The 24,864-nt window shown below is 65.5% G+C and overlaps 6 protein-coding genes across 10 annotated transcripts; 2 read left to right on the top strand and 4 right to left on the bottom strand.

The window, feature by feature from the left end:
• Positions 1-33: 33 nt before the first annotated feature.
• Positions 34-12,831, bottom strand: CRTC2 (CREB regulated transcription coactivator 2). The gene is made up of 14 exons (XM_069794302.1): positions 12,613-12,831; positions 8,581-8,682; positions 8,121-8,237; positions 7,832-7,893; positions 6,012-6,080; positions 4,348-4,451; positions 4,077-4,106; positions 3,751-3,830; positions 3,507-3,556; positions 3,099-3,343; positions 2,052-2,500; positions 1,274-1,564; positions 995-1,169; positions 34-887 (listed from the first exon to the last, which is right to left on the bottom strand). Exons 1-14 carry the CDS (start codon positions 12,790-12,792, stop codon positions 679-681), a joined length of 2,163 nt encoding a protein of 720 aa, XP_069650403.1. The 5' UTR covers positions 12,793-12,831; the 3' UTR covers positions 34-678.
• Positions 12,832-13,378: 547 nt separating this feature from the next.
• On the bottom strand, positions 13,379-16,408 carry SLC39A1 (solute carrier family 39 member 1). Its single transcript, XM_069794301.1, has 4 exons — positions 16,286-16,408; positions 15,618-15,914; positions 15,031-15,161; positions 13,379-14,404 (listed from the first exon to the last, which is right to left on the bottom strand). The coding sequence occupies exons 2-4, from the start codon at positions 15,808-15,810 to the stop codon at positions 13,778-13,780; spliced, it is 951 nt and encodes a 316-aa protein (XP_069650402.1). The 5' UTR covers positions 15,811-15,914; positions 16,286-16,408; the 3' UTR covers positions 13,379-13,777.
• Positions 16,409-16,438: 30 nt separating this feature from the next.
• On the top strand, positions 16,439-19,065 carry CREB3L4 (cAMP responsive element binding protein 3 like 4). Its single transcript, XM_069794300.1, is given in 10 exon segments — positions 16,439-17,117; positions 17,261-17,471; positions 17,606-17,700; positions 17,781-17,861; positions 17,938-18,044; positions 18,123-18,191; positions 18,296-18,371; positions 18,460-18,556; positions 18,661-18,687; positions 18,690-19,065. Coding segments are annotated over 10 exon segments (972 nt in total). The 5' UTR covers positions 16,439-17,006; the 3' UTR covers positions 18,788-19,065.
• Positions 19,066-19,211: 146 nt separating this feature from the next.
• Positions 19,212-20,434, bottom strand: JTB (jumping translocation breakpoint). 4 transcript variants are annotated; one of them, XM_069794296.1, is made up of 5 exons: positions 20,253-20,434; positions 20,110-20,153; positions 19,907-20,033; positions 19,731-19,859; positions 19,212-19,636 (listed from the first exon to the last, which is right to left on the bottom strand). In XM_069794296.1, the coding sequence occupies exons 1-5, from the start codon at positions 20,327-20,329 to the stop codon at positions 19,453-19,455; spliced, it is 561 nt and encodes a 186-aa protein (XP_069650397.1). In that variant the 5' UTR covers positions 20,330-20,434; the 3' UTR covers positions 19,212-19,452. The 4 variants fall into 4 exon arrangements, with proteins under 4 accessions (XP_069650397.1, XP_069650398.1, XP_069650399.1 ...); XM_069794297.1 differs by having other exon boundaries at positions 19,212-19,609; positions 20,253-20,428; XM_069794298.1 differs by having other exon boundaries at positions 19,731-19,810; positions 19,948-20,033; positions 20,253-20,428.
• A 323-nt stretch (positions 20,435-20,757) lies between these two features.
• On the bottom strand, positions 20,758-23,243 carry RAB13 (RAB13, member RAS oncogene family). Of its 2 annotated transcripts, none has more exons than XM_069794292.1 (8): positions 23,059-23,243; positions 21,948-22,008; positions 21,767-21,860; positions 21,591-21,668; positions 21,418-21,507; positions 21,264-21,329; positions 21,093-21,143; positions 20,758-21,010 (listed from the first exon to the last, which is right to left on the bottom strand). In XM_069794292.1, the coding sequence occupies exons 1-8, from the start codon at positions 23,180-23,182 to the stop codon at positions 20,936-20,938; spliced, it is 639 nt and encodes a 212-aa protein (XP_069650393.1). In that variant the 5' UTR covers positions 23,183-23,243; the 3' UTR covers positions 20,758-20,935. The 2 variants fall into 2 exon arrangements, with proteins under 2 accessions (XP_069650393.1, XP_069650394.1); XM_069794293.1 differs by having other exon boundaries at positions 21,800-21,860.
• A 158-nt stretch (positions 23,244-23,401) lies between these two features.
• On the top strand, positions 23,402-24,633 carry RPS27 (ribosomal protein S27). The gene is made up of 4 exons (XM_069794294.1): positions 23,402-23,534; positions 23,772-23,880; positions 23,971-24,081; positions 24,399-24,633. Exons 1-4 carry the CDS (start codon positions 23,529-23,531, stop codon positions 24,425-24,427), a joined length of 255 nt encoding a protein of 84 aa, XP_069650395.1. The 5' UTR covers positions 23,402-23,528; the 3' UTR covers positions 24,428-24,633.
• The last annotated feature ends 231 nt before the right edge of the window (positions 24,634-24,864 follow it).

The following is a 24,864-nucleotide window of genomic DNA, read 5'->3' as shown; positions in this document are numbered from 1 at the left end:
CATGAAATTAGCCACACGCCATCACAGGGGGCATTTAATTAACATATAATATATTTTAAAAAATAATAATAATAATAAATCACTCTGGTTCCCTCCCGGGCATGGGGGGGAACGCGGGTCCTGGGGCCCCAGGTCCCCCCGCCCGCGGACAGGGCCCCCGCGCTCCCCCGGGGGTCGGGGGGGGGGGGTTGCAGGGGCAAAGTTACAAGTGCTTTCTACACGTCCCATGGGGTCCCCGGCAGCTGGGTAAAGTGGGGGGGGGCTGGGGGTACATACAGGGCACAGCTGAGGGGGGGAGCAGGATTTCTCCTTAAACATGATGATTAGCCAGAAAAAAATAAAATAAAAACAGAAGCAGCCCCCCTACACGCACACCCCCCCCAGGGGTCTCTACCTATGGGGTTATGTACAGCTGCCTCCCTGGGGGGCTGGGAGCCCTCTCCCCGCCGGGGTTTGGGGGGGGGGGGGGCAGAGAGCGCCTGGCTCACGTCCCCCCCCACCCCCTTCCCACCGGCTCCGGCATCCCCTGGCCCCATTCTCCGGGGAGGGAGCCGGCGATGGCCCCACCGTTTTACCGAAGAAAAAGTGAAAAAGGGGAGAGGGGAGGAGAGAAACTGGGGAGGGGTGCGGGGGGGGGTGGGCAGAGGCAGGGGAGTTGCTGGCAGAGCCCCCAGCCCCTCACTGGAGGCGGTCAGTGCGGAAGGAATCCTCCACGGCCGGGTCGGTGAGCAGGGCGTAAGGGTCGCTCAGCATGTTCAGTCCATCCAGGGTGAGGGGTTCGATTTTCAGATCTTCCTCCAGACCCAACGCCGTCGCATCCACCTCAAAGCCGGGGACGCCAGCCAACGCCGTCGCGATCTCTTTGGAGATGCCGGGGGGAGAATCCCCTATGGGAAGGGGGAAAGGGGCAGGGGGCGGAAACAGCATTCAGCATTCCCCCTGTGATGTCCTGCTCCCCGGGGAAGGGGAGCTGGGGTGCCCCTCACCCACCCACCTGTGAGGATGATGTTGGGGATGGGGCCGTGGCGGCTGCAGTTGCTCAGGTTTTGCCGGTTGAGGACGTGGGGGTCGTAGGTGCCCTCGGTTGGGGGGTAGCTCAGGGTCCCCAGCTCCTCAGGAAAGCCGCTGCTATTGCTGGTAGGGCTTTCCCCCATCCCGAACTGCTCGAACTGCAGGGAGAGGTGGGTTACAGGGACGAATATCCCTGCTGTGCCGTGTCTGTGCCCCCCCAACCCACTGTCCCCCCACCGTCCCCCATCCCGGGAGCACTCACGCTGCCCAGGCCAAAGTCGCTCAGGGGCTGTCCCAGCTGCTGCTGCTGCAGGGAGGCGTTAGGCTGGTACTGGGGGGCATACGGACGCTGCGTGGCCCCGCTCGGCGGCACCGGCGGCACCGTGGGCCGTGCCGGCGGGGCGGGGGGCAGTGCCGGCTGCGGGGGGGACTGCACAGGCTGGTGCAGGGCCTTCTGGCTCGGCTGGGACTGCAGGAGCAGGCCGGACTGGCTGTAGGAGTATGGCGGGAGCCGCTGATCGGCCGGCAGCTTGCTGGTGTCCAGGGGTACCCCCTGCGGATAGAGCGGAGGTGGGGGGGGGGTGTCAGCCTGCACCCATGCCAGCGCCCACCAGGATACGGCCCCTCTGCAGGGTGCCCCAGTGCCCCCATCTCCGCCAACCCCTGGTGCATCCCCCAGCACCAGCAGCGGGTTGGGGAGACCACGGCGATCCGGGAGACCCCAAATTTCAGCCCCACCGGTGCCAAAACCCGGCACCCAGCACCCACCATCGCCTGGGCTCCCCACTCCGGAGCGGGAAGCCGGGGTGGGGGAGCCCCGGCTGGGATGTGCTGCATCCCCCTCCTCCCTGTCCCGTCCCCAAGGAGCTCCCTCCCAGCAGGGAGGGGTCCACGGGCTGGGCCGGGGTGGGGGGCAAGGGGCTTCCCTGGCATATGACTGAGATGAGGATGGAAACGAGACAAGAGAGAAGTTGAGGGAGGAGGAGACGGAGGCGAGCGCACGGCGCAGGCACCGGTGCGGGCGATGGGACCATGCATACCTGGGTGATGGAGGACAATGTGGGTGACATTGTTGGTGAGAACTGTTTGGGGTGCTGCCTTCTGGAGTCGCCACCCATTGGGAGGGTGAGGGGGCTGAGCGGGACCCGTCGGCGGGGCGAGGTGTTTATGGACGCCTGCACCATGGGGGTGTAGGAAGAGCCGCTCAAGCCGGAGGGCAAGCTGGGGTTGCTGGGGGAAGACTGCATGGGCTGGCTGCGGGGGGACGTGGGGAGGGAGGGATTGCTGAGCGAGGAGGAGAGGGAGGAGGGCAGGGACTGGTTGGAGAGCGAGGAAGGAATGGAGGAACTGCTTTGGGAGGACTGGAGCGAGGGGTTGCTGAGGGAGGACTGGAGCGAGGGACTTCGCAGGGAGGCCTGGAGGTTGGGATTGCTAAGCGAGGACTGCAGGGACGGGTTACTCAGGGAGCTCTGCATAGGTGAGGTAAGTCCTGTGGGGACAAAAAAGAAGAGACACCACCGTTACCCACGGAATCGCCCCACGCCCCAGGTTCTCCTCCCCGGGCTGGGCCAGGCTGGGGCTCCCCGTCTGCCCCGGGTGGGATGGAAGGTGACGGAGGCGACCAAAACGATGGAGACAGAGACAGAAACACACACACCCCGGGAACGGGACTGGCGGCAGCACAGGATGCTCCGGCTTGGCAAGCGGAAGGCACCAGGGCAGGAGTGGGGTGGGCGGTGGGCTCCCCACCGGGACCACCACCCCATACCCCTGCAGGACCCCCTGATGCTGTCAGACCCTGCAGCTCTCCCCACCCCACTCCCAGGCTGCGGTGCTTCCAGCCCAGGCTGGGATCACCTGGAGAGGCCAATCTCTGCCACAGCCAGCTCCGGGATGCCAGCTGGGGGTTTCCCCATCTCCCCCAGCCCCACCGAACACTCGCCGCAGGCAGCTCCCTGCCACGGGGGCCTCTCTCTCGGCTCCCCATGCTGGCCCCGTGCATCTTGGTGGCTGGTCCAACCACCCCGGGACATCAGCCCCGGCGTCCCCCTGCCTGCCAGCAGCAGCGGGATGGGGTCAGCCCTCACCTGGCGAGTCGTAGCCCGTCCCCAGTCCCATGCTGCCGCTGATGCCCAGGTGCGTCATGGTGTTGGCCAGGTTGCTGGTGCTGTTGCCCCCACTCAGGCTGGGGTAGGCGGTCTCGTCCGGGTCGAGGGGCGTGGGCAGCGGGGAGGGGAAGTGCAGGTTGGTGAGGTCGGGAAGGGAGCCGCCCGTGTTGAGGGCTGAGGGGATGAGGGGGACATTGGCAGGCTGATCTGGGGATGGAAATATGCTGGGGGAAAGAGAAAGACACGCTCAGTGTGGGAACGCCGCTGCCTTCTCCAGCATCCCCCTCCCCAGCAGCCCGGCCCCCCCCTCAGCTCCAGCCCCTTTTCCACAGCTGCCTGTGGGCTCGGGCTGCCCAGCCATGCCCCCCAGTGCAGCCCAGGACTTACTGGATCCCAGGGACTTCACAGGAGCGTGGACGGGCCGAGGACGATGAGAGCTACAAAATCAAAGAGGAGTGAAGTGAGGCCAGGATGCTGAATGTGTGCTCCCCCGACCCTGGGCCAGCCACGGTTTGAGGGCCGGAAGGAGGCAGAGCCACCCTGATGTCGCAATGCCCCGTGGGCAGGAAGCAGGCAGCTTGGGCAGGGGAACGGAGGGGTGACTTCCTCATGGTCCTTCCTCTGTACCCACCTTCTTGGTGTCCCAGGGCTTCAGCGAATGCTTGTTATCGTCAAAGCTCTCTTCGATGGGAGGCACTTGGAAAAGAAACACTGGCAAGGGGGGGGAGCAGAGGGTCAGTGCGGGGAGAGCGGCACAGCCCACCCACATCCACCCTGGGGGCACCGACCGGTCATGAGTGGGGCATTACAGACCCACTCACCACAGAGGGGTCCCTGGCCACTGGCCCCCCACATCCCACCCGCTGCCCTGACTCTTTGCAGACTGCAAGGAGGGGACAGGAACAGGGGTCCATGCTGGGCTCGGTGCCACGCTGGTGGGCGTGGGCAGGTGCTCACCTTTACTGTCCGCATCCCCGTCCAGAAAACCTGCAAGAGAGCAGACGACCGTTAGCAGCAGCACACAGGGACACAGGGGACATTGGCCAGCACCGCGGAGCAAGGTGGGGGGCTCCTGCATGACCCCGCTGTGGAGGGACAGGGCTCCATGCAGTCCCCCCCCCCGAGCCCTCGAGGGGCGGAAGTGGCCCGGGGGTCCCAAGGCAGCTGGGTGGAGGTGGGGAGCGGTGGGGTGCTACTGGGGAAAGTGGGGTGCAGAGGGGACACTCACCACTCCGGCGGCTGGGCGGCGCGGCGCCCTGCGAGGGGCCCAGGTACGCGTCCTGGGGGTTGGGGTTCATCACGCTCGTGTGAAGTGCTGAGTCGGAATTTGTTCTAATTGGAAAAGGAAAGGTGATTGTCAGGTGGGCCTGGGCTCGGCCCTTGCCCCCCACCCCATTTACAACCTGCTACTGTGACAGCCCCCCATGGTCAGCCCTGGGACGGTGGGCAACATTGGGGCAGGGTGGCAGGCAAAAAAGGGGAAGAGCAGGGGGAGGAAGGGAAGGAGAGCACGGGGTGTGGGGGGTTTGCTGGAGGAACAACCGTCTCCTTCAAAGCCCTCTGTGTCTGATGCTCACTGTGCCCAGGGCAAGCCCTGGAGCCTGATGCCAAGGGGTTCTGCCAGTCCTGCCCTCTCCTCCCCAAGTGATGCTCTAGTGGGGTCCCTTGCCCGGCACTTCAAGACATGCTGGGGCTTGCTCTGGCCTCGTCTCCTCCAAGGGATGGCTCTGCCACCACAGCAAAGGCCCAGGAGCCCTCGCCAGTCCTGGCACAGGCAAGATGGGCTCCCTCGGGGACCTTTTGTTTCCCCTTGGGGCCCTGGAGGGGCTGGGGGCAGAGGACCTAGGGATATTGCACCCATTGTGTTCCCAATTAGTTGGTCTGAAGCAGATGAGCGCAGGGAGGGGCTGGGAAAAGGCTGCTCAAGCTAATGACGCGTCCTGGGACCGCACAAGGGGGATATTGTTCAGCTGCGACGCAGCTGGGAGGCAGGAAGCTCCCCCCGCCGCCCATGGGACACAGCCCCCTCCTGTGCGGGGCCCAGGCGGGGAGTGATGGGCGCCCGCCCGCCGCACGACCAGGGCCCCGCTGCTGGCACCGAGCCCCAGGAGGTGCCGGCACCACTTCCCACACGGCCCAAGGGAGACAGAGCGGGAGCTGCCGCGAGCCCCCCCACACTGGGCATCCCAGTGGCATCAGTAATGTGCCTGCTCCGAGCCCTGGCTCACCCTGCCGAGACCCCACTGGTGTCCCAGCCCAGGGAAGGGGACAACCCTAAAGCCACCCTGGCCCCTGTGGGGCAAAGCCACAGTTCTCCAGGGCTGGCAGGGGCAGCTCCTCCCTGTACCCAAGGCCACCCATGGCTGCAGGCTTAAACCTCACAGGGAACCCACTGCTCTGTCACCTCACTGGGCTCCTGAGAGGTGGTCCGATCCCCCGGGGATGCACTGGCTCCCACTCCTCGTGCCATGCCGGGGTGAAACCAAGCAGCCGTGGCAGCAGGCAGAGCCAGGTCCTTAGCCCAGCATCCAGCACTGAGCCAGGGCAGCCCTCGGGAACACCCTGCTCTGCATTCAGGAGCCCGCTGCCCCCAAAAGCAGCTCCTCAGGGAGCTCAGTGTGGCTGTGGGACCATGCAGCCTGCAGAGGCACGAGGGCTGCACCAAGCCCAGGGTGTGCAGAGCCACCTCCACCCTGGGGGTCCCCAGGGCCATGTCCACCCCAGGGGTCCTCCCATTCAGTGGCCAGGGCAGCGTGGAGACCCCTTCCCTTCTCCTGGGGGCCTGGAGTTGCCACAACCAGGGCCATGCCCACCCTGGGGGTCCCGGGGAAGGGCTGGAGCCTGGCTTCAAGACAGGGAGAGAGAGAAGATGGAATCAAAAAAATCATTCACCTGTTGAGAGCCGACGGCAGCCTAAACAAATGTCCTTTCTCCATAGGAAAGTTACCCCAGGGCATGGTCCTTTGTAAGGAGAAACAGCAGGGTTACTTGAGGGAGCAAGGGAGGGGGGCGCAGGGCAGCACTGCCCCATGGGAGGGAGGGTTGGCAGTGGGGAGGCTCAGGGCAGCAGGAAGAGGCAGACAGCTTGCTGCCTGCAGGCTGCCTTGAGTGGACAAGCTGGGGTATCTCCACTGGCACCGGGGGACACCCCTCGGCACCGAGTCGGGGCTGATTCATGACATCCTCACCCTATTCCCTGCCTTAACCCTCTGCCCACAGCCCAGACACCACGGCGATGGGCCGCTCGGCCTTGGGGACCCAAAAACACAGCCGCCAGCCCGGTCCGTGCAGACCGCGGCCAAGGGTCAATGCCATGACGGCTGAGGTGTGCTAGGGAAATGCTGAAGGGTTTCTGGGGCAATGCCAGAGGGTCTCTATGCCCCAGGGCAGGGGGACTACAGGCCAGAGATCACCCTCCCCTCCAGCAGCACCTGGGGAAGCATCACGGAGCAAAAGCCAAGTGAAGGCAGCTGTTTGGAAGAAGGATGAAAGTCCTCTCTGAGCCTGGGGCGAGGAATTTGCGGCAGGATTCGCAGTGAGATGCTCCTGGGGATGGCAGCTGTGCTCGCTGCGAGCGACAGGGAGGATTTGACACAACCTCTTCTTTCAGGGAAAAAAGCCAAGGCTTTGCCCTAGGAGGTCAGGGAGGATGGCAGAGAGGGCACTCGATGGCTGGGCTTGGACAGGGCAAGATGGGGGAAGAAGTGCTGGAGGACAAGGTCTCGGCCCTCGTACTCTGGACTGACTGGCACCAAGGTTCATTGCCGGGGACAAAGGGCAAGACACAACATGACCCTCCAGCAGAGCCCCAGCGTTGTGCGGCACAACCCAGGTCTGCCACCCGGCACCTGCCACCACCGCTGTCACCACCAGGCTGGGGAGAAGGGGCACACACAGCCCCTCAGGCTCCCAGCACGCCAAGATGGCAGCCAAGCTGCGCCAGGCACGGACACGGCAGGAGCATCAGCAGCAAGCCTCCCTGGGAGAATGGTCCTCAGGCCAGGGAAGGAGACGTCTGCTGAGCACAGCACTTCAGAGCAAGGGCAGCCTCAAAAATAAAGCCCAGGAGCCCTGAGCGACCTCTAAAAGGGCTGAGCTGAGCCCGAGCAGCTCCTGCACGGAGCCACAGCTCACCAGGACCTCCGTGGGATGGAACTGATGCTCAAGGCATGCTCAGGCTTGGCCAGTCAGCCCCATCCTCGCCTGCCCACGGGGCCAAGGGCCGGAGCACGCAGGGACTCAGCCACCCGGTGATTCACCTCAGGCACGATCCCTCTTCCCACTGCCACGGCAGATAGATGCTACCCTGCACACCAGAGCTGGCTCTTTTGGGCACAATGAAATTGTTCCTCCTCAAAAATCCCCCCTCTGCAGGACAATGCGGGCAGCACCCAAAATCAGAGAGGTGGAAGACCTCCCAGCCCCACTCCCGGCATCTCAGTGTTTCTCTCTGTGCCCCCCCCAAGGTCTGGTTTCTCCCCCGCAGACTGGTAAGCGAAGCTGTGTAAATCCTCCCAGGAAGGCTGCCCGTTGCAAGGGACTCTCTCACGCTGGGCTCCTGGCCAGCCTGCCTGTTTCCAAACCTCTGGGTGCTCTTTAACACAGAGCGAGCCCTGGGCTCCAGCGACCCCACAGAGACGGGGAGGCAGCAAGCTGGAAACCGGCACCCCGGAAAACAAGTGCTGGGAGCCAAGAAAATGTGGGGTCTTTACCTCCTCCAGCTGGGCTCGGGTGGAGGTGACAGGTAGGTCGGTCCGTAGGGAGAGCTGTCGATGTGAGAGGCACGTTAAGGGCCAAACGGAGAGCAAGGAGCTGAGCAGCCAGCGTGCAGGCACCTAACACAGCCCCGCAGACAGGCCAGGGCAGCACGCATCGCAAATGTTCACTAATTCCAGAGAGATGAGCACCAGGAGGCACTGGGATCGGGGCAGGAACCCCAGCAGTGGGAGAAAAGGCTGCCTGTCCCTCCGACGGGGCAGGAGGGAATGGGATAAAGGATATCTGTCGGACATATCGGCGAAGGGGGGACATCATCCGGCGTGGGTCCCGTTGCACTCGCTCCACCAGGCCATGGTGCCGGGTGCTGCGTGTGGAGTCCAGCGGCGAGTGCAAAGGGCCCTGCAGGGAGGAGACACCGGGTTGAGCCCGCCACCCATCTGCGAGGGAAGGGGTCTCGGGATCAGCCCCTCTCGACTGCCCCATCGCTGGCAGCGCTATTGGGGGGACAGAGCTGGGGCCAGGCAAAGGGATTAGAGGAGAACATCCCCTCGTCCACATCTGTCCCAACAGCAGCCCGTGTCACAGCTCTTCACCCTCCTCCCTGACACCCACCCTAAGTCCTGACACAGATCCTGATCCCCCTCCCCAAGGCACCGAGAGCAGCAGCCGCTGTGCCATGGGGGGCAGCCCCCCCAGACCCCCACCAGGGCAGCCCCCGGCCAGCGGATCAGGCGCTGCTCACCTGGAAGTCGGAGACACCACTGCCAATCTGGTTGACGTTGGGCAGGGAGCCGCTGTAGTAGGGTCCCCGGCTGTGCGCCAACCTCAGCTTCTGTGCCTGCAGCTGGGCCAGGGGTGGGGGGAGGCAGGTCAAGGGGGGCCAGAAGGCACCCCAGGGTGCTGGGGCTCCTCCGAATTGCCCCATTACACCCGAGACATCCCCATCCCCGTGGGTCATCCCCATGCTCTCCCTCCTGCAGCCAAGCCCCAAGCTTGCCCCACAGACAGTATCAAGCCCCCCAGGGTCCCATGGGGGCAGGCAGCCCCCAAGCAAGGCACATCTGACCCAGCTGCCCTCAGGAACTGTGCAGAAGTGAGGTGGGAGGGCTCGAGGTGCACCGTACCTCTCTGCTGCAAAGCCACCAAGTGCGGAGAAGGCCCTGCAAGGGACTTTCCTCCCTCCATGGGTGCTCCGGTGCAGGAAGGATGCTGAGCCCCCACTGGGTTTAGCAGCCCAGAGCGGGGAAAACCACGTCTCTCCCACAGGCTGCAGCACACGCATCCCCAGAGCAGAGGCTGAGCCCAGCCCTGCTCCCCCCCTGCAAACAGCCAAAGCCCCTGTGCCCACCCAAGAGGCCTCTGGGCTCCCCAGCCACCGGCGTTCAGTGGGTCAGCCCGTCCCCTTTAATCCAGAGTGCTGGGTTTTCCAGCAGGCACCTCATCCACGCTAAAGACAGTCAGCCAGTGCTGCAGCCCAAAAACTGGGGGAGATCCCAGCCTGGATCTGGGACTGCGGCAGGCTGAGCAGGAAGGGCTGCCTGCTCGGCACCACACAGCAGCCTGCCGGCTCCCAGCACTGCTCAAGGCCAAGGGAAGGAGTCACGGCAAACCACAGGCGGGAGATAACCGCATCTGGGCACTCGCCCCCCGCACTTGTCAGCGGAGGAAAGCCCCATGGCAGAGGAGAGCTGGGGTCCTGGGGCAGCATCAGAACCGAGCTGGCTCCAAAAGCCCCCTCCTGCCCCAGCCCCGCAGGCAGGAGCCTGCCCACAGCTGACCCAGGCAGGGGTTTGACCCGCCATGAGCAGCACAGACTTCCTCATCCCAACAGCAGCAGGAAAGTGCTCTGCTGCCCGCATCCCGGGAAAGGGCACAGCCCCCATCATCCCCTCCAGCACAAGGGGATGTCCTATTCCCCCCCTCTCTGGCATCCCACCAGGAGAGGAGGGTTTCCCCTATCCCAATCCATGGAGCCAAGGCCAAGCGTATATGAAACCACCTTCTCTTTGGACCCAGGGGGTCCCTGAGCAGCCCAACACACCGGCGAGCACCAGTGCTTGTCGGTCCTGGACAAACCCCAAGGAAAGAAGAGATGAAGAACAAAAAGCAGCTCGGAAATGGGCTGCAGCCGGGAAACCTGCGACAGCAAATTCCCAAGCTTAAGACCAGCAAAATCCAGATCCAGGGAAAAAAAAAGAAAAACAACCAAAAAAAAGGGAGATTTAGTCAACAGCTGGCTGCGCTGGAACTGCAGGATTAGTGCGAGGAGTTGCACTGGGGCTTAAGGTCTTGGGATCCTGCTCTGTTCTCTGAGCCAGGGTCCCTGCGGGAGCCGGCAGAGCCAGACGAGGCTGAAATCAGGCAGCAGCTTGCAAGCAGCCAGAAAAAACTCCAGGAAACACAAAGCAAAGATTGAGGGGCTTGCTACACCCCTGCAGCGGGAGCAGGGCACCCCAGAGCTGGGCAGCAGCCCCTCAGCTGCCTCTCCCCCGGCCAGGAGCCATGAAACGGAGATGTCCGTGTGGGGCACAAGCTGCCGACATGACGGCCGCTGCCAGCTCCTTGCCTGCAGCCCTGTGGGCAACAACGGAGAGGACCCACAGGGCCAGAACCCTCCTTGGGACCAGCTCCTGTCCCAGGCCATGCTGCTCTGTGCCTCTCTGGGGCTGCCGGTCCCACGTACAGGTAATGAACTCCCGAACTCCCGGAGGAAGTGTCCCAGGGCAGGGATTAGCAGGGAGGACAGTCCTGCCACCTCTCCCCCCCAGCTTTGCTGCACATTAACCAGCTGTTTACTGTGCAAACATGGTGCGGGAAGCTCCAGCCCACTCCCAAACTCACTGGCGATGCGCTGGTCACAGCTCCTGCCTGCCATCCTGACGAAAGAGACAAAACCTCCGCAGAGATGTCCCTACTCAGAAGCCCTGCCTGCCTGCAGGGGATGGGGCTGCTGTTGGCTCAGTGGGGAGAGCCACACATCGCTCCCTTGGGGTCAGTGGGACCCTGTCCCCGTCACCCTCCCGGTGATAGCCTCGGCTTTGTGGATGTCAGGTCACTACTGCCTCACCAGACCCAGGGTGCCAGCGGGGCTCTCCAACCCAAACACCCTCTTTTTTAAAGGTCTGATGGATTTTGCTCCCCTCTTCTCCCAGTCCCGCCGACCCCAAGTGCAGGGTGACACAGGAGCCTCCCCATCAGCGGGTCCCTGCCACCTGGAAGAGCTTCTCCATGTCTCTGGCTCCCTCAACTCCGCACTTCTCTCCCCTCACTCATCCATCTCGTATCTGCACCGGGAAGGAAGGCGCTGGCTGCCGGACCCCATGGCAGCCAGCGTAGCGACCTGCGGCACTGCAGAGCCCCATCACCGGGGTTGGCACAACCCGCCTCTCTGGGAGCTGAAATCTGGCCAAACCCTGATCTTGGCAAACAGCCGTGCAATCCCCGCCGACTCCTCAGGGCCAGCGCAGAACAAAATGCAAACGGGAACCGACCGTCTCCTCTTGACGGCTTCCCCTACCCGGGAAACCATGGTCCTGGAAACACGCCGTGGCGTTCCCGGCCTCCCCGCTCTGCTGTCATCCCTCTGGCATCCCAGAGCAGCCCTCCTGCCACCAAGGTCCCTCTGAGAAGTCCTCAGCCCATGGGAGACAACAACTCCCCTTCCCCAGAAGCTGCCGAGCAGGGCGGTTTTGCCGGCTCAGATCTGGCACACTCATCCGCGCTCCCAATGCTGCATTTTCTCAGGCTCGGGCCAAGCTAAATTTAAGCGTCTCCAGGGGTGAAGCATCCACCATTTCCCGCAGGAGCCAGCCACATTGGCGGGAAGGACCAACCCAACCTTCCTGAGGGTCCCCAGTGCTCAGAGACAGACGCCCCGAGTGCCTGGGCTGGTGGAGGATCACCCAACAGAGATGATGCAGGGCTGCGACACAGGAGGAACCCATCCCAGAGCTGTGGACACAGGGATCCCCTCCTCGCCCCCGCAGCAAGAGCTGGCGAGAGTCCCGGCAAACCCTCAGGTGCCGCAGGCAGTGAGTCGCTTTTTCCACCCGGTCACCGGGATGTGCACTCAGAAGCACAGGAGGCACACGGCGCGCACCAGGACCCACGCACGGTGGCCACGGGCTGGAGCGAGCCACGTGCAAACCCTTGCCGAGAAACCCACAGCCAAAAAAATAAATCAAAATAAACTCACAGGAAGGAGAAGTGGGGTGCAGGCGGGCACCTGGAGAAGGAGCATTTCTCGGGGGGGGCCCCTACCCGGCCCCTCCGCACCCCTCAGTACCCCAAATGCAGACCCATCCCCAAGCCTCGGGGTGATGCCCCACTCAGTCCCATCTCCTCTGCACGCCAAACCCCTCCCCCCGCCCCTTTGGGCACCCACCTAAGCTCCCCCAACTACCTCTGTGCCTCCTGACCCCCCACCCGCTCTGCACCCCGAGCGAAGCCCCTGGCCCCCCGCTACCGCAGGAGAACTCCCCCTCCTTTTTGCACCCCCGAACGCCCCCTCCCACCCCCGAATCCCGAGGCTCTCGCACCCCTACAGACCCCGGCCCCCTCTACCCCCCCCACCTCCCCAGGCCTTCAGTCAGGCTCCGGCCCCCTCACAGCCCACAGCCCCCATCTCTCCCCAGACCCTCCCGACCCCCCTGGCCTCCCACAGCCCCCGACCCCCACCCCAGGTCTCGGTCCCTTACAGCCCCTGGTCCCGTCCCCCCCCTGCCCCGGGCCTGTCGCGCATCCGGCGGGGGGAGGCCGCGGCGGCGCTGCTCACCCGGGTGGAGCAGATCTCCATCATCACCTCCTCGAAGGCCGCCGTCTCCTCCGCCTGCCGCTGCTTCTGCAGGGCGATCTTCTCGCTGAACTTCCGCGGGTTGGAAGCACCGGCACCGGCCGAGGAACCCGCACCGGGCCCAGCCCCGGCCCCGGCCCCCGCGCCCGCCGCCGCCGCCATCTTCCCTGCTCGGGCAGCTCCGGCCGCCGCCGCCGCCGCCGCCGCGCGGGGCAGGCTGGGACGGGGAGTCCGCGGGCCGAGGGCCGCCACTGGGCCACGGGGGGTCTGGGGACTACAGCTCCCAGCAGACCCCGCGGCGCACCCGCAGAGGCCGCCGGGAAATGGAGTCCTCGGCCTGGCCTCCCCCACGGGGGAGGGGCGCCCCCGCGGTGCGCACGGGGGGGGAGGACGGGTCCGACTACAACTCCCGGCGTGCACCGCGCGGCCTCGCCCTCCCCCTGGCTGGGGCGGGGCTGGGGGCGGGGCCAGGGGTAATGGGGGGCGGAGGTGCAGCGCTGCATGGGGGGTCGGGGGGGGTAATGCTGGACGGGGTTAGAGCTGGGGGGGTACAGCCGGGTCACCCCCACCCCCATGGCTGGGAACAGAGCAGACCCCACCCCCCCAAAACTGGGGGTGCCTGGACCCCCTCAGCACATACAGACATGGAGGGGGGCACTGTGGCCCCCCCCACCCCCCCCGGACACTGTCGTTCCCTCCCAGTATTGCGCCTCCCCCCCCCAGCCCCCTCCCAGGCAGAGGCACCACGTCAGGTCCAGTCTTTTATTTGCTTCATCCAACGCCTCTCCCCAGCCGGAGGGGGGGGAAGGCTGGGGCTCTGCACCCCACGCTGTAAGGGCACTTGTGGGTGTGGGGGGGCACGACACACTCAGCCCACCCCCATCCTGGGGTCCCGTGGAGGGGGACAGCACTGTTCCCCCTGTACAGATGGGGAAACTGAGGCACGGGGCTGAGCCTCACGGGGCGGGGTGTCCCCACAGGCAGGACCCCCACTCCCACCCCGGGGTGCACATGGGGGCCGGGGCCAGCACCTGAAGCGGCACTTTGGCATTTGCACAGAGGAGGGAGTGCAGAGGGGAACCCCCTTCCCTGGCGTCCTGCATTGGGGTTGGGAGGGGGGCATCCCCCACTCTGGGGATGGGGTGTCTCAGATCTTGATGAAGAGGATGGCGGTGACAAGGGCGAAGCCAGCGAGGAGCAGGATGACCTTGGGGATGCGATGTTGGGGGACCCCCAGCTCCTGGGGCAAAATCTCCAAAAAAGTGATATAAAGGAAGGTCCCAGCTGCCAACCCCTCCAGCACCCCTCGGCACAACCGCTGCCGTGCTCCCGCGCCTGCTGCTACCGCTGTCCCCAGCCCCACACCCAAAGGTGACATCATGGCGAAGAGCGTCAAACAAGCGACCACGGCCGGCGGGCGCAGACGACCCCGTAACAATTTTAGTGCCAAGCTGAAGGCCACCGCGCATTTGTGTAGCACCAGCGCCAGGCAGACGCGCAGCACGGCCCCCTCCGCCTCCTGCAGCCCCAGAGCCAGCCCCTCCAGCACGGCATGCAACGCCAACGCCAGCACCAACAACCCGGCACGGATGGCACTCCGGGTGCCGGGAACGGGAGGTTGCGGTGAAAGGGTTTGGATGGAACCGGTGGGAAGCAACGCCCGCGTCTCCTCCGGGATGGATGACGCTTCCCGCTGTGCCAATGCAACCTGCTCCAGCACCAGCACCAGGAAGAAGCCCATGGCCAGGATGAACTCCGGCAAAGGGAACTGCAGCTGGGAGAGACAGTGGAAAGGGGGTTCAGGGCCTGCCTGCAACCCCGGCCCTGCCTGCACCTGGCCCTGGGGAAGGAAGAAGCCTGGGGAAGGCTGCCGGGAAGCCGTGGGCAGAGGGAGGATCTTTCCATGAGTCACAGCGGGACACGAGGGCTCGTCCCTACTGGCCCCTCCCAGCTGCTCCGCTGCCACCAGCCCAGCTCTGCCAGCTCCATCCCTGCTGTCCCCATCCCCAACGTCCCAATCCTGCTGCCCACCCCCCACTGTCCCATCCCCACCATCCTGTCCCCAACATCCCCCTCCCTGTTGTCCCATCTGTCCCCCTCTGTGCCATCCCATCCCCACTGTCACCCTCCCTGCCATCCCATCCATCCCATCCCCGCTCAACCCCTCCCCCACTGTCCCTTCCCTGCTGTCCCCATCCCCTTCCCCACCACCCCCTCCCCACTGTTGTCCCTTCTCTACTGTCCCAGCACAGCTGACATCCCCCCCCTGCACCCAGCTGGGGCTGCTGATCCCGATCCTGGGGACAGGGACACCGGGCAACCCCAGGACAGAGCTGAGGTCCCCCTGGGCAGGGTCACCGATGGGGGCAGGACCCTGGGGGGTGGTTTCTGGGTGCTCACCGTGACGCGCAGCCCCTCCAGCGCCGCGCTGATGCTGGCCAGGTAGTCGGGCAGGAGGTCGAGCAGGCAGGTGGCCAGGAAGACACCACCGGCAAAGCAGCTGACCAGGCTGAGCACTGGGCTGCGGGCGTCTGGGGGGGGCCAGCAGGAGGGACTGAGACCCCCACTGAGACCCCCCACCACAGCCCCGCACCCTGGGACGTGCCAGGCCCCTTGGGGTCAGCCCAGCCCCAGGTGACAGTCCCGTCCCCAGCCTGTCCCAGACCCCTGGGACCCTCTGAGACCCCTGGACCCCACTGGACACCCCCAGGCCCCCCCAGACTCCCTGGGACCCCCCCAGACCTTCCAAGACTCTCCAGACCTCTGAGGCCCCCAGCCTCCCCAGGACCCCCCAAACTCCTGGGACCCCCCTGACCCTTCAGCCCCTCCCAGCTCCTCCAGGACCCCCCAAACCCCTGGGACACTCCAAGCCCCCTCCAGCTCCCCCTAACCCTCCCCGCCGAGACACCCCAGATCCCTGAGACACCCTCCCCAGCCTTCCCGGGACACCTCGACCCCCCCCGCCCCCGGTCCCTCTCCGGCCATACCGGCGGAGCTGGGGGGCTGTCGGAAGCAGCAGAGCGGGGCAAGGCCGCAGGCAAGGGGCAACAGCAGCAGCAGCACCAATGAGCCCAACTTCGCCTCCAGCCCGGACGGGGACCGCAGAGCTATCCCGGGACTCCAGGCCAGCACCTCCGTCCCGGTCCCGGTTCCGGTTCCGATCCCGTTTTCCACTGCCATCCCGGCTGGGATTCGGTACGGGAACTCAATGTTCACCGCGGAAGAAGCTCTGACCCGTCGTTACTGTCTCGATAGCGCTTTGCATCCCCCGGGGTGAACCGGAGCTACAGCGGGACGGGATGGCACCGTCAGAGTGGTCGGTGCCGCCTCCCGGTCCCGGTGACTCACCCCCCCCCCCCCGCCCCCTCCGCCGGCACCGACCACCCCCCCCTCCCGCCCCATCCAGAGCCCCCCGGTGGCCGGAGCACGGCGACGGGTTGGGAGGGGAATTCCCGGGGCGGGGACGGGGGTGGCCCGGGGAAGCGGGGCAGCGCTCCGGTAACGGCGAACCGGGATCAAGGACCGGGACTGGGGAGCCGGGATCGGCATCAAAGACCGGGATCGGGGACTGCGGACCGGGATGGGGGACCGGGACCCCGGTCCCGGTCCCCGGTCCCGGTCCAAGGTCCCGGTCCCACCCCGGCCCCGCACTCACCGCTCGCTACTCGGTGTTCCAGAGGGCGGAGCCGGCACTGGGCGTCGCAGCCAATAGCGACGCGCAAAACCCTGACGGTATTATTGAGTGACGCGCATCACAGCCAATAAAAAACGAGAAGACGGGGTAGGGGTCCATCCTCTGTTCCCCCGCCCCGTCCCCCACGGGGGGTCCCGTTACCGGGAGGGCACCGGCCCGGTTCTGCAGCCACCGTCAGTTGCAGCGAACCGACCCCCGGGACCCCCGGTTCCCCCACGGGATCGCTCGCTGTTGTTCCCCGGGACGCGGTACCGGGACAGCCTCAGCCCGGTTCTCCCCGGTAGCCCAGTCGGACCCTCCGCTGTGTCCCGGTAGAGACGGGAAAGGCGGGGAGAAGCCCGGGGAGCCCGGCCCTTTACCGGTGTAATGCTCCGGGGGTGGGACTTGGCTGGGTTTGCCCAGGATACCGGAGATCCTGGTGCACGGCCCCGGGACCGGGCGGAGGCGGCTGCACAACCGGGAACCAAGGTGGGGGGAACGGGACACCCCGAGGAGCTGGGGAAAGGTGAGGGGGGCGGCGGGCCATCCCTGCTGCGTCAGGGCACGGAGCCGGTGGAAGGTGCCACTGTCCCTCACCAGGATCTGGCGGGAGCAGCACCCAGAGCACCGGGCTCGGGAGGGTCCCCAGGCACCCCGCCACAGGGGGTGGTTGGTGGCCCCCGCTCACCCTTAAGCTCAGGTGATGGAGCCAGAAGCACCGGATGCCGGAATCTTCCCGGATAACGTCTTCCCTGATCCCCCCTTCTCCAGCTCGGAGCTGGCCTTCGAGGGCTGGATGCTCCCCGAGGATGGTGTGAGTCGGTGTCGGAGGGGGAGCGGGGCAGGGAGAAGCGTGTGTGCGTGTGCCCTTGGAGGGACACCGGTGTGTGTGTGGGCGGGGTGCCACGGGAACCCTCAGGGTCCCCGTCTCCCCTGCCAGCACCTCTCTGGCTACAGGGGAGCAAAGCTGAGGAGCTGCTGCAGCCGACAGTGAACCCCGACGCCGTCTGCAGCCTGAGCAGCTGCCTCACCTCCCTGGGCAGCTGCAGCTCCCAGGATGCCAACCCGGAGCCCCCCCAGCCTGCCGAGCCCCCCACTGCCACCCTCTACGAGGTGGTCTGTGACCTCAGCACCCCCCAGCATGGCAGCATCATCTCCATCCAGCTGGGTCAGTGGGGTTTGGCACGGCTCAGCCCCTGGGGGCTGCATCCTGCTGGCATGGTGCAGGGCAGGGAGCAGAGCAGCTCCCTGGGTTAGGGCAGGCAGGAACAGGCAGGGCACAGCTACCTCTCCCCCTTACAGATGACTGGCTGTACCCCACGCTGCTCCCCGGCTCGTGCATCAACAACCTGCCTGCTGTGTCCCTGCCCACTCCCCTGCCCGCACCCAGCACCGCGGTGAGTCCCCACAGCCGCCCCCCCCATCCCCACACTGCCAGGCATCCCCAGCCTGTCCCCATGCATGTCCCATCTCTCAGCAGCTGTGCCTGACAGAGGAGGAGAAGCAGCTGCTGGCACAGGAGGGGGTGACGCTGCCCAGCACCCTGCCCCTCACCCAGGTGCATGGGTGCGGGGGCTGGAAGGGGGTGGGAGGGGCTGGGGGGCAGGGCTCACTCCTCCACCCCCCTGCCCTAGGCTGAGGAGCGGATCCTGAAGAAGGTGAGGAGAAAGATCCGGAACAAGCAGTCGGCCCAGGACAGCCGGCGGAGGAAGAAGGAGTACCTGGATGGGCTGGAGAGCAGGTGGGTGCCGGCAGCACTGCGAGCCAGCACGTCCCCAGGCGCATGTCCCCTCACCCATGCCCGTCTCTGCCCCAGCAGGGCGGCCGCGTGCTCAGCCCAGAACCAGGAGCTGCGGAAGAAAGTCCAGGAGCTGGAGAAGCACAACGGGTGAGCGTGGCGTGGGGCACTGTGGTGGGGACGGTGCCGGGATGAGCGAGGGGCGGGGGGGAGACGACCCCAGGACTGGCGCTTGCCGACCCCTTGTCCCTCAGGTCCCTGCTGCAGCAGCTACAGGCGCTGATCAAGCAAACATCCAACAAGGCTGCCCAGACCAGCACCTGCATCCTGGTACAGCATGCTCACCACGGCACACCGCGCATGCCGGTGTCTCCCAAGCACCACTCGGGGGCACACGGTTCCTGTTTCTCCCTGGCAGATCCTGCTCCTCTCCCTGGGACTCATCCTCTTCCCCAGCTACAGCCCCTTCTGCCGGGGCCCAGGGGGCAACCAAGACGGTGACAGGCCCACCGGAGGTAACAGGGAGGCTGTAAGAGCCCCGGTCAGGGCAGGGGCACTAGCTGCAGCTCCCCCCACCCCACCCCAGTGCTGCCCACCCCAGCATTCCCTGCTCCCACAGTGATTTCCAGGAACATCCTGACCCAGGGGCAGCCACTGGAACTGGCCAGAGAAGCCCCATTCCCGGTGCCGGGGTGGCTGAGGGTGGAAGAGCCAGGACCTGCAGCTGCAGAGGAAGATGGAGCTGAGGGGGGGCACGGGGACAGGAGGCCCCCCCCCAGCAGGGAGCCAAGCACCAACTCCTCAAGCCGGGCCCCCCCTGAGGATGCACAGACAGCAAAACAGGGACATGGGGACGAAATGTGACAGGCAGTGGAGAACAGCCCCAGCTTTGGGGCCCTGGGAGCCACCCTGGGGTGGGAGCAGCAGTGCAGTGGGGGGACAACATCCAGCCCAGCCCAGATGTGGGGGCGTGCCCCCCACCCCCGGCAGCTGTGCGCCACTGAATAAACCTGTGCCCGGTTTGCACCCCAACATGTGTCCGAGGGTTGGCGCTGAGCCCATAGTGGGGCCATGGGGGATGGAACCACCACCCCCCCCCCGCCAGGTCTCCAACGGGGGAACGGACGCAGTGGGACAGCCCTACATTGCTCCCAGGGATGAACGCCAGCATTGTTCTGGTGACAACGATCAGGATTTATTACACGCCGTGCTCCCCAGGGGCCTGCCCCGCGCAGGCAGGCACCCCTCAGCTGGTCCCACGGGATGCCCCAGTAGCATCTGAGGCAGCTCCCAGCAGGACTCCTGTGTTCACAGAGCAGGGCAGGGCCTGCCCCAGGCACCTGTTCCTTCTCCCACCCGGTTGGGAGCAGCAGGTGAGCAGAGTTCTCCGCTCCAGGACAGCTGGGCTCTGTTAAATGGACTCAATCTGCTTGCGGACCTTCTCCAGGGCCTTCCTGTCCAGGACGCGCTGGCGACACACCACCAGCACCGCAAAGATGGTGGCAACGCACATCATGGTGCCAACGAATCTCCAGAAAACGCGCGCCTCCATCACTGCGGAGCGACAGCTGCACCCATAGGGAGAGTTAGGAACCCTGAAGGGAAAAGCTTCAACCCCAAATCCAACCCTGTCTCCCCCTGTGACCCCCCCTCTCTGGGGCTCATGGCTGCCGCAAAGTCTGCACTCACCTCTTGAATTCGTCCCTCTTGGAGGTGGCACAGCTAATCTTCTCAATGAAGCCGGTGGGGCTGCACTCCGCTATCGTCTTCTGCGACCAAGAGGAATCCGTCAGGGGCCATACTGGGGCAGGACCTGCCCTGCCCTGGACCCCGCCAGTCCCGGGCAGGGCACGGTGTGACCTGACCCGCTGGGGGTGAGTGCAGCCCCGTCGCTGCCCGTACTCACCGCCTGGAAGCTGGAGCAGCGGGTGCACTCCTGGGCCACCACGAAGTCCTCCACCCGCCAGCACGGCGTGGCCGCCACCGGGCTCGCTGCAGAGAGAGCACGGCCACTGAGTGCGGGCCCAGCCGGGAACTCACCTGGCCCACCCCGAGCCCCCGCACTCACCCGAACGCCGCTCATCGCTCGCCGCCATCGCCGCCGCCGCCGGCCTGTGGAGAGAGCAGAAACGCCGTGAGGACCGCGCTCCGGGCCTTGCCGAACCGTGCCTTCCCCCCCCGGCCGCGCTTCGCCCCCAGCCGCCCTCTCACCACAGACCGCACACCAGGGCACCCAGGACGGCGTAAAGGGCGTAGGAGCGCGGCCCGCTAGGGCCACGGGGCCCCATCGGCGCGGCGGAACCACCGGGCTGAGCCCTACGTTTCTGACAGAGCCGCCATCTTCACGCGCGGGGACCGCTGGGAGAAGCAGGGGACGACGGGAAGGGCGGGGAGCGGCAGCAAGGTGCAGTGCCTGGATAGGAGGCGAGGCTGTGGAGGGGCGGAGTTTCGTACGGGGGCGGGACTTGAGGGACAGGACATGCTTGAACGACAGGGCGTTACGGGAAGGGGCGTGACCTGAGGGAAGGGCGTGGGTTTAAGCAAAAGGGCGTGGCCTTCGACCGAAGGGGCGTGGCTTCGCACAGCCCCGGCGCGGCGGCGCCCCGGGCCCTTGGCCGCCCCCCTCCCCCCCCAATCCCGGTTCCCCCCGCCGGGCCCATCGTCCCGCCCACCCCCCCACCCCCCCGCGTCCCCAACAGAGACACCGGAGACGGGGCAAGGCACAAGCTGGGCTTTATGGCACGAGGTGTGGACCGGGGGGGGGGTGTCAGCCCTCCCTCCCCCCCGTCCCCGGCCTTCCCCGCCCCCCGCCCCCGGAGAGGCGCCCGCGCTGCTCCGGGGCAGGCGGAGGAAGCGGCGGCGGCGGCGGCGGGGAGGTGTGTGTCGAGGCGGCCCTACGCCAGGGAGCATTTACCCCCAGCTTTCCTCGGGGGGCCGGGCTCCAGCAGGGGCCTGCTGCTGCTGGGGGCCTGGAAGAGGAGGGGTGAGGGGTCGGGGGGTTGCCGGAGCAGGGGGGGGTGTCCCTCCCCCGGCCCCCCCAGCTCCACTCACCGCTTTCCGGGAGGATTTCTGCAGGATGTCCCGCGCCAGCGTGCTGAAGGCCTGGGGAGAGGAGATGGTCAGCAGGGACCCCCTCCGGGGATGGGGAACCCCCCCAGTGCCGCTCCCGTTGGGGGGGGGTGTGTGCGGCCCACCCCCCCTACATCTGGGTCCCCCTCTCACCTCTTCCACATTTACGCTGGACTTGGCACTGGTCTCGAAGAAGCGGATCCCGTGCTCCTTCGCCAGCTGTGGGACAATGGGACCCCCCCCCCGGCTTTGAGCCAGGTGCTGGGGTCGGGGGGAGCCTCCCCAGCCCCACGGTGCCCCCCCTTACCTTCTCGGCCTCGTCCCGCTGCACTTTGCGCTTGGCCTCCATGTCGCACTTGTTGCCGATGAGGAGACGCTCGACCCCGGCAGAGGCATTCTGCAGGCAGGAGAGGATGGGCAGGACCCCCCCCCGCCCCCCCCGGCCCCCCTCACGTGTCCCCAACCCCAATGCACACCCACCTCCTTGATGCTTTTCATCCAGTTTTGGATATTCTCAAAGGATTTCTCATCAGTGATGTCGTACACAAGGATGATGCCCTGCCAGGATGATGTGGTCACTGGGGCAGAGACCCTCCACCCCGGTTTGAGGGGGGGGGGGTCCTCATCCCCAGGCAGCCACAGTCTGTCCCCCCCACCTTCTGGGGGCTGCTGGCACCCCCCCACCATACCACGGCTCCACGGTAATAGGCTGTTGTGATGGTTTTGAAGCGCTCTTGTCCCGCTGTGTCCCTGGGGCAGACGCAGAGGAGAGGGGGGTGAGGGCAGCTCGACGGGAAGCTGGAGGGGTCCCCAATTCCACACACACACCCCACTTACCAGACCTGCAGCTTGATCTTCTTCCCATCGATGTCCACTGTCCGGATTTTGAAGTCAATCCCTGGGATGGAAGGAGAGAGACAGGGGCTAGTGATGCATCTGGAGCAGATACCATAAACAGTTCCACTCCCAGTCCCAGCCCCCAGTTTCCCAGTAACCATCTGGCATCCCAGGAAAGGTGGGGGGAGCAAAGTTCAAGCCTGGCACCAGCTGCAGCGGGTGGGAGAGAGTCACCGGCATCCCCAAGTGGGTGGGAGAGGGTCACCGGCATCCCTAAGCCTGCTAGACACCGCATTCCTGCAGAATGGCATCACCCCACACAGATGCCTGCCATGCTGCCCACGCCGGGGTGGCAGGGGTGGGTGCAGAGACCAGAGAAAGGGAGCTGCTGGACCCCCCCCAATCAAGTCAACCAGTCCCAAAAGCTGTCAGATGCCCCCCCAAACTCCCATGTCCCTGCAGCCATCCCCCCCCCCCCTCGGCTCTGTTTCAGGACACCCTGTTTCAGGGGCTGAAGTGGAGGAGGAGGAAGGGCTGGAGCAGTTGGGGGGCAGCCCCTAGGACCAGAGCCCCAGACTGGGAGGGTGATGGTGGGGTACAAGCTGGATGGACCCCAAGCCCAGCTGGCATCTCCACACCAGAGTTTATGGCACAGGTCGTGCTGGGATGGCTGCTCCAGGCTCAGGAAATGGTTTTACCAGCAGGATGGAAACTTGGAGGAGGATGGGGTAGTGGGTGCCGGGGTCCGAGCTCGGTGTCGGCCGCTGAGCAGGATCAGCGTCGAGCCATGGCCAGCATCACCGTGCCACGCCGGCTTCCTTCGTAATGCAGCCCCTGGAAATGGCTCAGACCTCCCCGTTCACCACTCGGGATGAGACACACACAGAGCTGCCCCGTCCCCGGGTCTCCTGACAGTGCCGGAGTGTGGGTGAGAGGCCAGCGGGGGATGGAGAAGGAGAAAGACAGCGAGCGAGCGATGAGAGCAGACCCAACCGCCCCGGCCTTCGTCCAGCCGCCCCGGGGTTGAGCGGTGGGGACCCGGTGGGCGGTTGGGTGGGGGGAGGGTGGATGGGGGGGGCATTGGGTGTCCCTGGGGGTGCCGCTCACGCACCGATGGTGGAGATGTAGGTGCTGGTGAAGTTGTCCTCGGCGAAGCGGATGATGAGGCAGGTCTTGCCCACGCCGCTGTCCCCGATCAGCAGCAGCTTGAAGAGGTGGTCGTAGGCTTTGGCCATGGCCCCCGCCCGCCGCCGGGCCGCTCTCCCCCGCCACCGGGACCCGCCCCCCCCTCACTCCGCCACCCCGTCCCGGGGCGGAGACTCGCCCCGAGCCCTGCCCCGCCGCCATGACGTCACCACCACCACCCCCGCGACGTCACCGCCGGGGACCAACCGACGTCACGACATCCGCGCCCCCCGCGGCACGCCTCCCAAGATGGCGGCAATACAGCTGACCTTCCCAACATGGCGGCGCCCCGCGCCCGCGGCTCACTTCCGCCCGTGCGGGGAACCCCCGTAGCGGATATAGCTGCTCCCGCTTCCGGTTTGGCCCCTTTTCGGTCGCGGCTGCCTCCACGCCGACATGCCTGTGAGTGCGGCCCCGGTACTGGGGTCCAGTCCCTCCCCCTTCCCCCACCGCTCCCGGACCTGGGAGGGTCCCAGCGCCGCGATATGGGAGGGAAGAGGAGGAGGGGGACCCGGTTGTCGATCCGGGGGTGGGGGGGGGAGGGCAGTGGGGAGGGCCGTGACTGCCGCCATCTCCATGGCGGGGGCTCCAAGATGGCGGCGGGCGGGGACTGGGCTCTAACCGGGATTGTCCCCGCAGCTGGCAAAGGACTTGCTGCACCCTTCCCCGGAGGAAGAGAAGAGGAAACACAAGAAGAAGCGGCTGGTGCAGAGCCCCAACTCCTACTTCATGGACGTCAAGTGCCCGGGTAGGGCGGCGGGCCGAGGGGCGGGGGGCGGGCAACGTGTCCCGGTGCGTCGCCCCCGGGCCCCTCTCAGAGCTCTCCCTTTCCGGGCAGGTTGTTACAAGATCACTACGGTGTTTAGCCACGCTCAGACAGTGGTTTTGTGCGTGGGCTGCTCGACCGTGCTGTGCCAACCCACGGGGGGCAAGGCGAGGCTGACAGAAGGTGGGTAGCAGGCCCGGGGATGGGGGGGGGGTGGCTTATGACACCCACACACACACCCCAGCTTCCTCGGGGAGCTGCCGGGGAGGGGTCTTGAGGAGGCTTGCGGACGCGCGAATTTTCTGGGCTGGAAGATTGTAAAAGCCACTTGGTTATGGACGCTTTCAGAACTGGGGTGGTGTTTTAAGGCAAAAACTGCTGAATTTGGGCTGGTGAGACAAAGAGATTCCCGTACGGAAGGGATTTCATTTAAAGAGGCTGTGGTGTTTCTGACTGTGTGTGGGGTTTTTTGTGTTTTCTAATTTTTTTACCTCCCTCAGGCTGCTCTTTCAGACGAAAGCAGCATTAAGCGAAGGGTGCGGGGGTATGGATGTGACAACTCGCCCAGAGCGTGAGCAGGGGCTGCTGCCGCAGAACCCCGTCGCCAGGCCTGACCCAAGTGTGCTGGCAGGTGTGCGTCCGTGGAATGCCGGCCACGAATGTGACATTCGTATTGTTGCTACAGCCCCGCCCATCTCGCTGTCAATAAATTTTGGATAAAATACATACAAATCAGTTTGCTTTTAACGCTCTGATTCTTTGCTGCGAGAGAAGGGTGGTTTGGCAGCAGTTCTGAAGCAGATTTTTGTCTCCCCTGGGTAGTTAAATGATGGAAATCAATAGCTATTAATCTTTGCGACAAATGAAACGTTTCCTTTTATTCAGGCCAGAAACAAAACCACCCCCATGTGCAGCATAGGATCTCTCACTGCCGTATGGTTGCGTTCTCCATGCATAGGGATTTAC

This window comes from Haliaeetus albicilla, chromosome 10 (genome assembly GCF_947461875.1).
Source record: "Haliaeetus albicilla chromosome 10, bHalAlb1.1, whole genome shotgun sequence".
In the NCBI taxonomy this organism is placed as follows: domain Eukaryota; kingdom Metazoa; phylum Chordata; class Aves; order Accipitriformes; family Accipitridae; genus Haliaeetus; species Haliaeetus albicilla.
This window is presented reverse-complemented; position numbering and strand designations above follow the sequence as displayed.

What these genes read in the sequence shown, in the direction of transcription:
- SLC39A1 (XM_069794301.1), bottom strand. Translation starts at nt 15,810, where the DNA reads ATGGCAGTGGAAAACGGGATCGGAACCGGAACCGGGACCGGGACGGAG. An exon ending in ACAGCCCCCCAGCTCCGCCG is followed by an intron (nt 15,162 to 15,617) that starts GTATGGCCGGAG and finishes GGCCCCCCCCAG; the next exon opens with ACGCCCGCAGCCCAGTGCTC. An exon ending in TGGAGGGGCTGCGCGTCACG is followed by an intron (nt 14,405 to 15,030) that starts GTGAGCACCCAG and finishes TGTCTCTCCCAG; the next exon opens with CTGCAGTTCCCTTTGCCGGA.
- JTB (XM_069794296.1), bottom strand. Translation starts at nt 20,329, where the DNA reads ATGGGGCCCCGTGGCCCTAGCGGGCCGCGCTCCTACGCCCTTTACGCC. An exon ending in GAGCGATGAGCGGCGTTCGG is followed by an intron (nt 20,034 to 20,109) that starts GTGAGTGCGGGG and finishes CTCTCTCTGCAG; the next exon opens with CGAGCCCGGTGGCGGCCACG. An exon ending in AAGAGGGACGAATTCAAGAG is followed by an intron (nt 19,637 to 19,730) that starts GTGAGTGCAGAC and finishes TTTTCCCTTCAG; the next exon opens with GGTTCCTAACTCTCCCTATG.
- CRTC2 (XM_069794302.1), bottom strand. Translation starts at nt 12,792, where the DNA reads ATGGCGGCGGCGGCGGGCGCGGGGGCCGGGGCCGGGGCTGGGCCCGGT. An exon ending in CCCGAGCCCAGCTGGAGGAG is followed by an intron (nt 6,081 to 7,831) that starts GTAAAGACCCCA and finishes CTCCTTACAAAG; the next exon opens with GACCATGCCCTGGGGTAACT. An exon ending in TGTGAAGTCCCTGGGATCCA is followed by an intron (nt 3,344 to 3,506) that starts GTAAGTCCTGGG and finishes TCTTTCCCCCAG; the next exon opens with CATATTTCCATCCCCAGATC.
- RAB13 (XM_069794292.1), bottom strand. Translation starts at nt 23,182, where the DNA reads ATGGCCAAAGCCTACGACCACCTCTTCAAGCTGCTGCTGATCGGGGAC. An exon ending in CACCTACATCTCCACCATCG is followed by an intron (nt 22,009 to 23,058) that starts GTGCGTGAGCGG and finishes CTTCCATCCCAG; the next exon opens with GGATTGACTTCAAAATCCGG. An exon ending in AGCGGGACGAGGCCGAGAAG is followed by an intron (nt 21,330 to 21,417) that starts GTAAGGGGGGGC and finishes ATTGTCCCACAG; the next exon opens with CTGGCGAAGGAGCACGGGAT.
- RPS27 (XM_069794294.1), top strand. An exon ending in CATGGACGTCAAGTGCCCGG is followed by an intron (nt 23,881 to 23,970) that starts GTAGGGCGGCGG and finishes CTTTCCGGGCAG; the next exon opens with GTTGTTACAAGATCACTACG. An exon ending in CAAGGCGAGGCTGACAGAAG is followed by an intron (nt 24,082 to 24,398) that starts GTGGGTAGCAGG and finishes TACCTCCCTCAG; the next exon opens with GCTGCTCTTTCAGACGAAAG.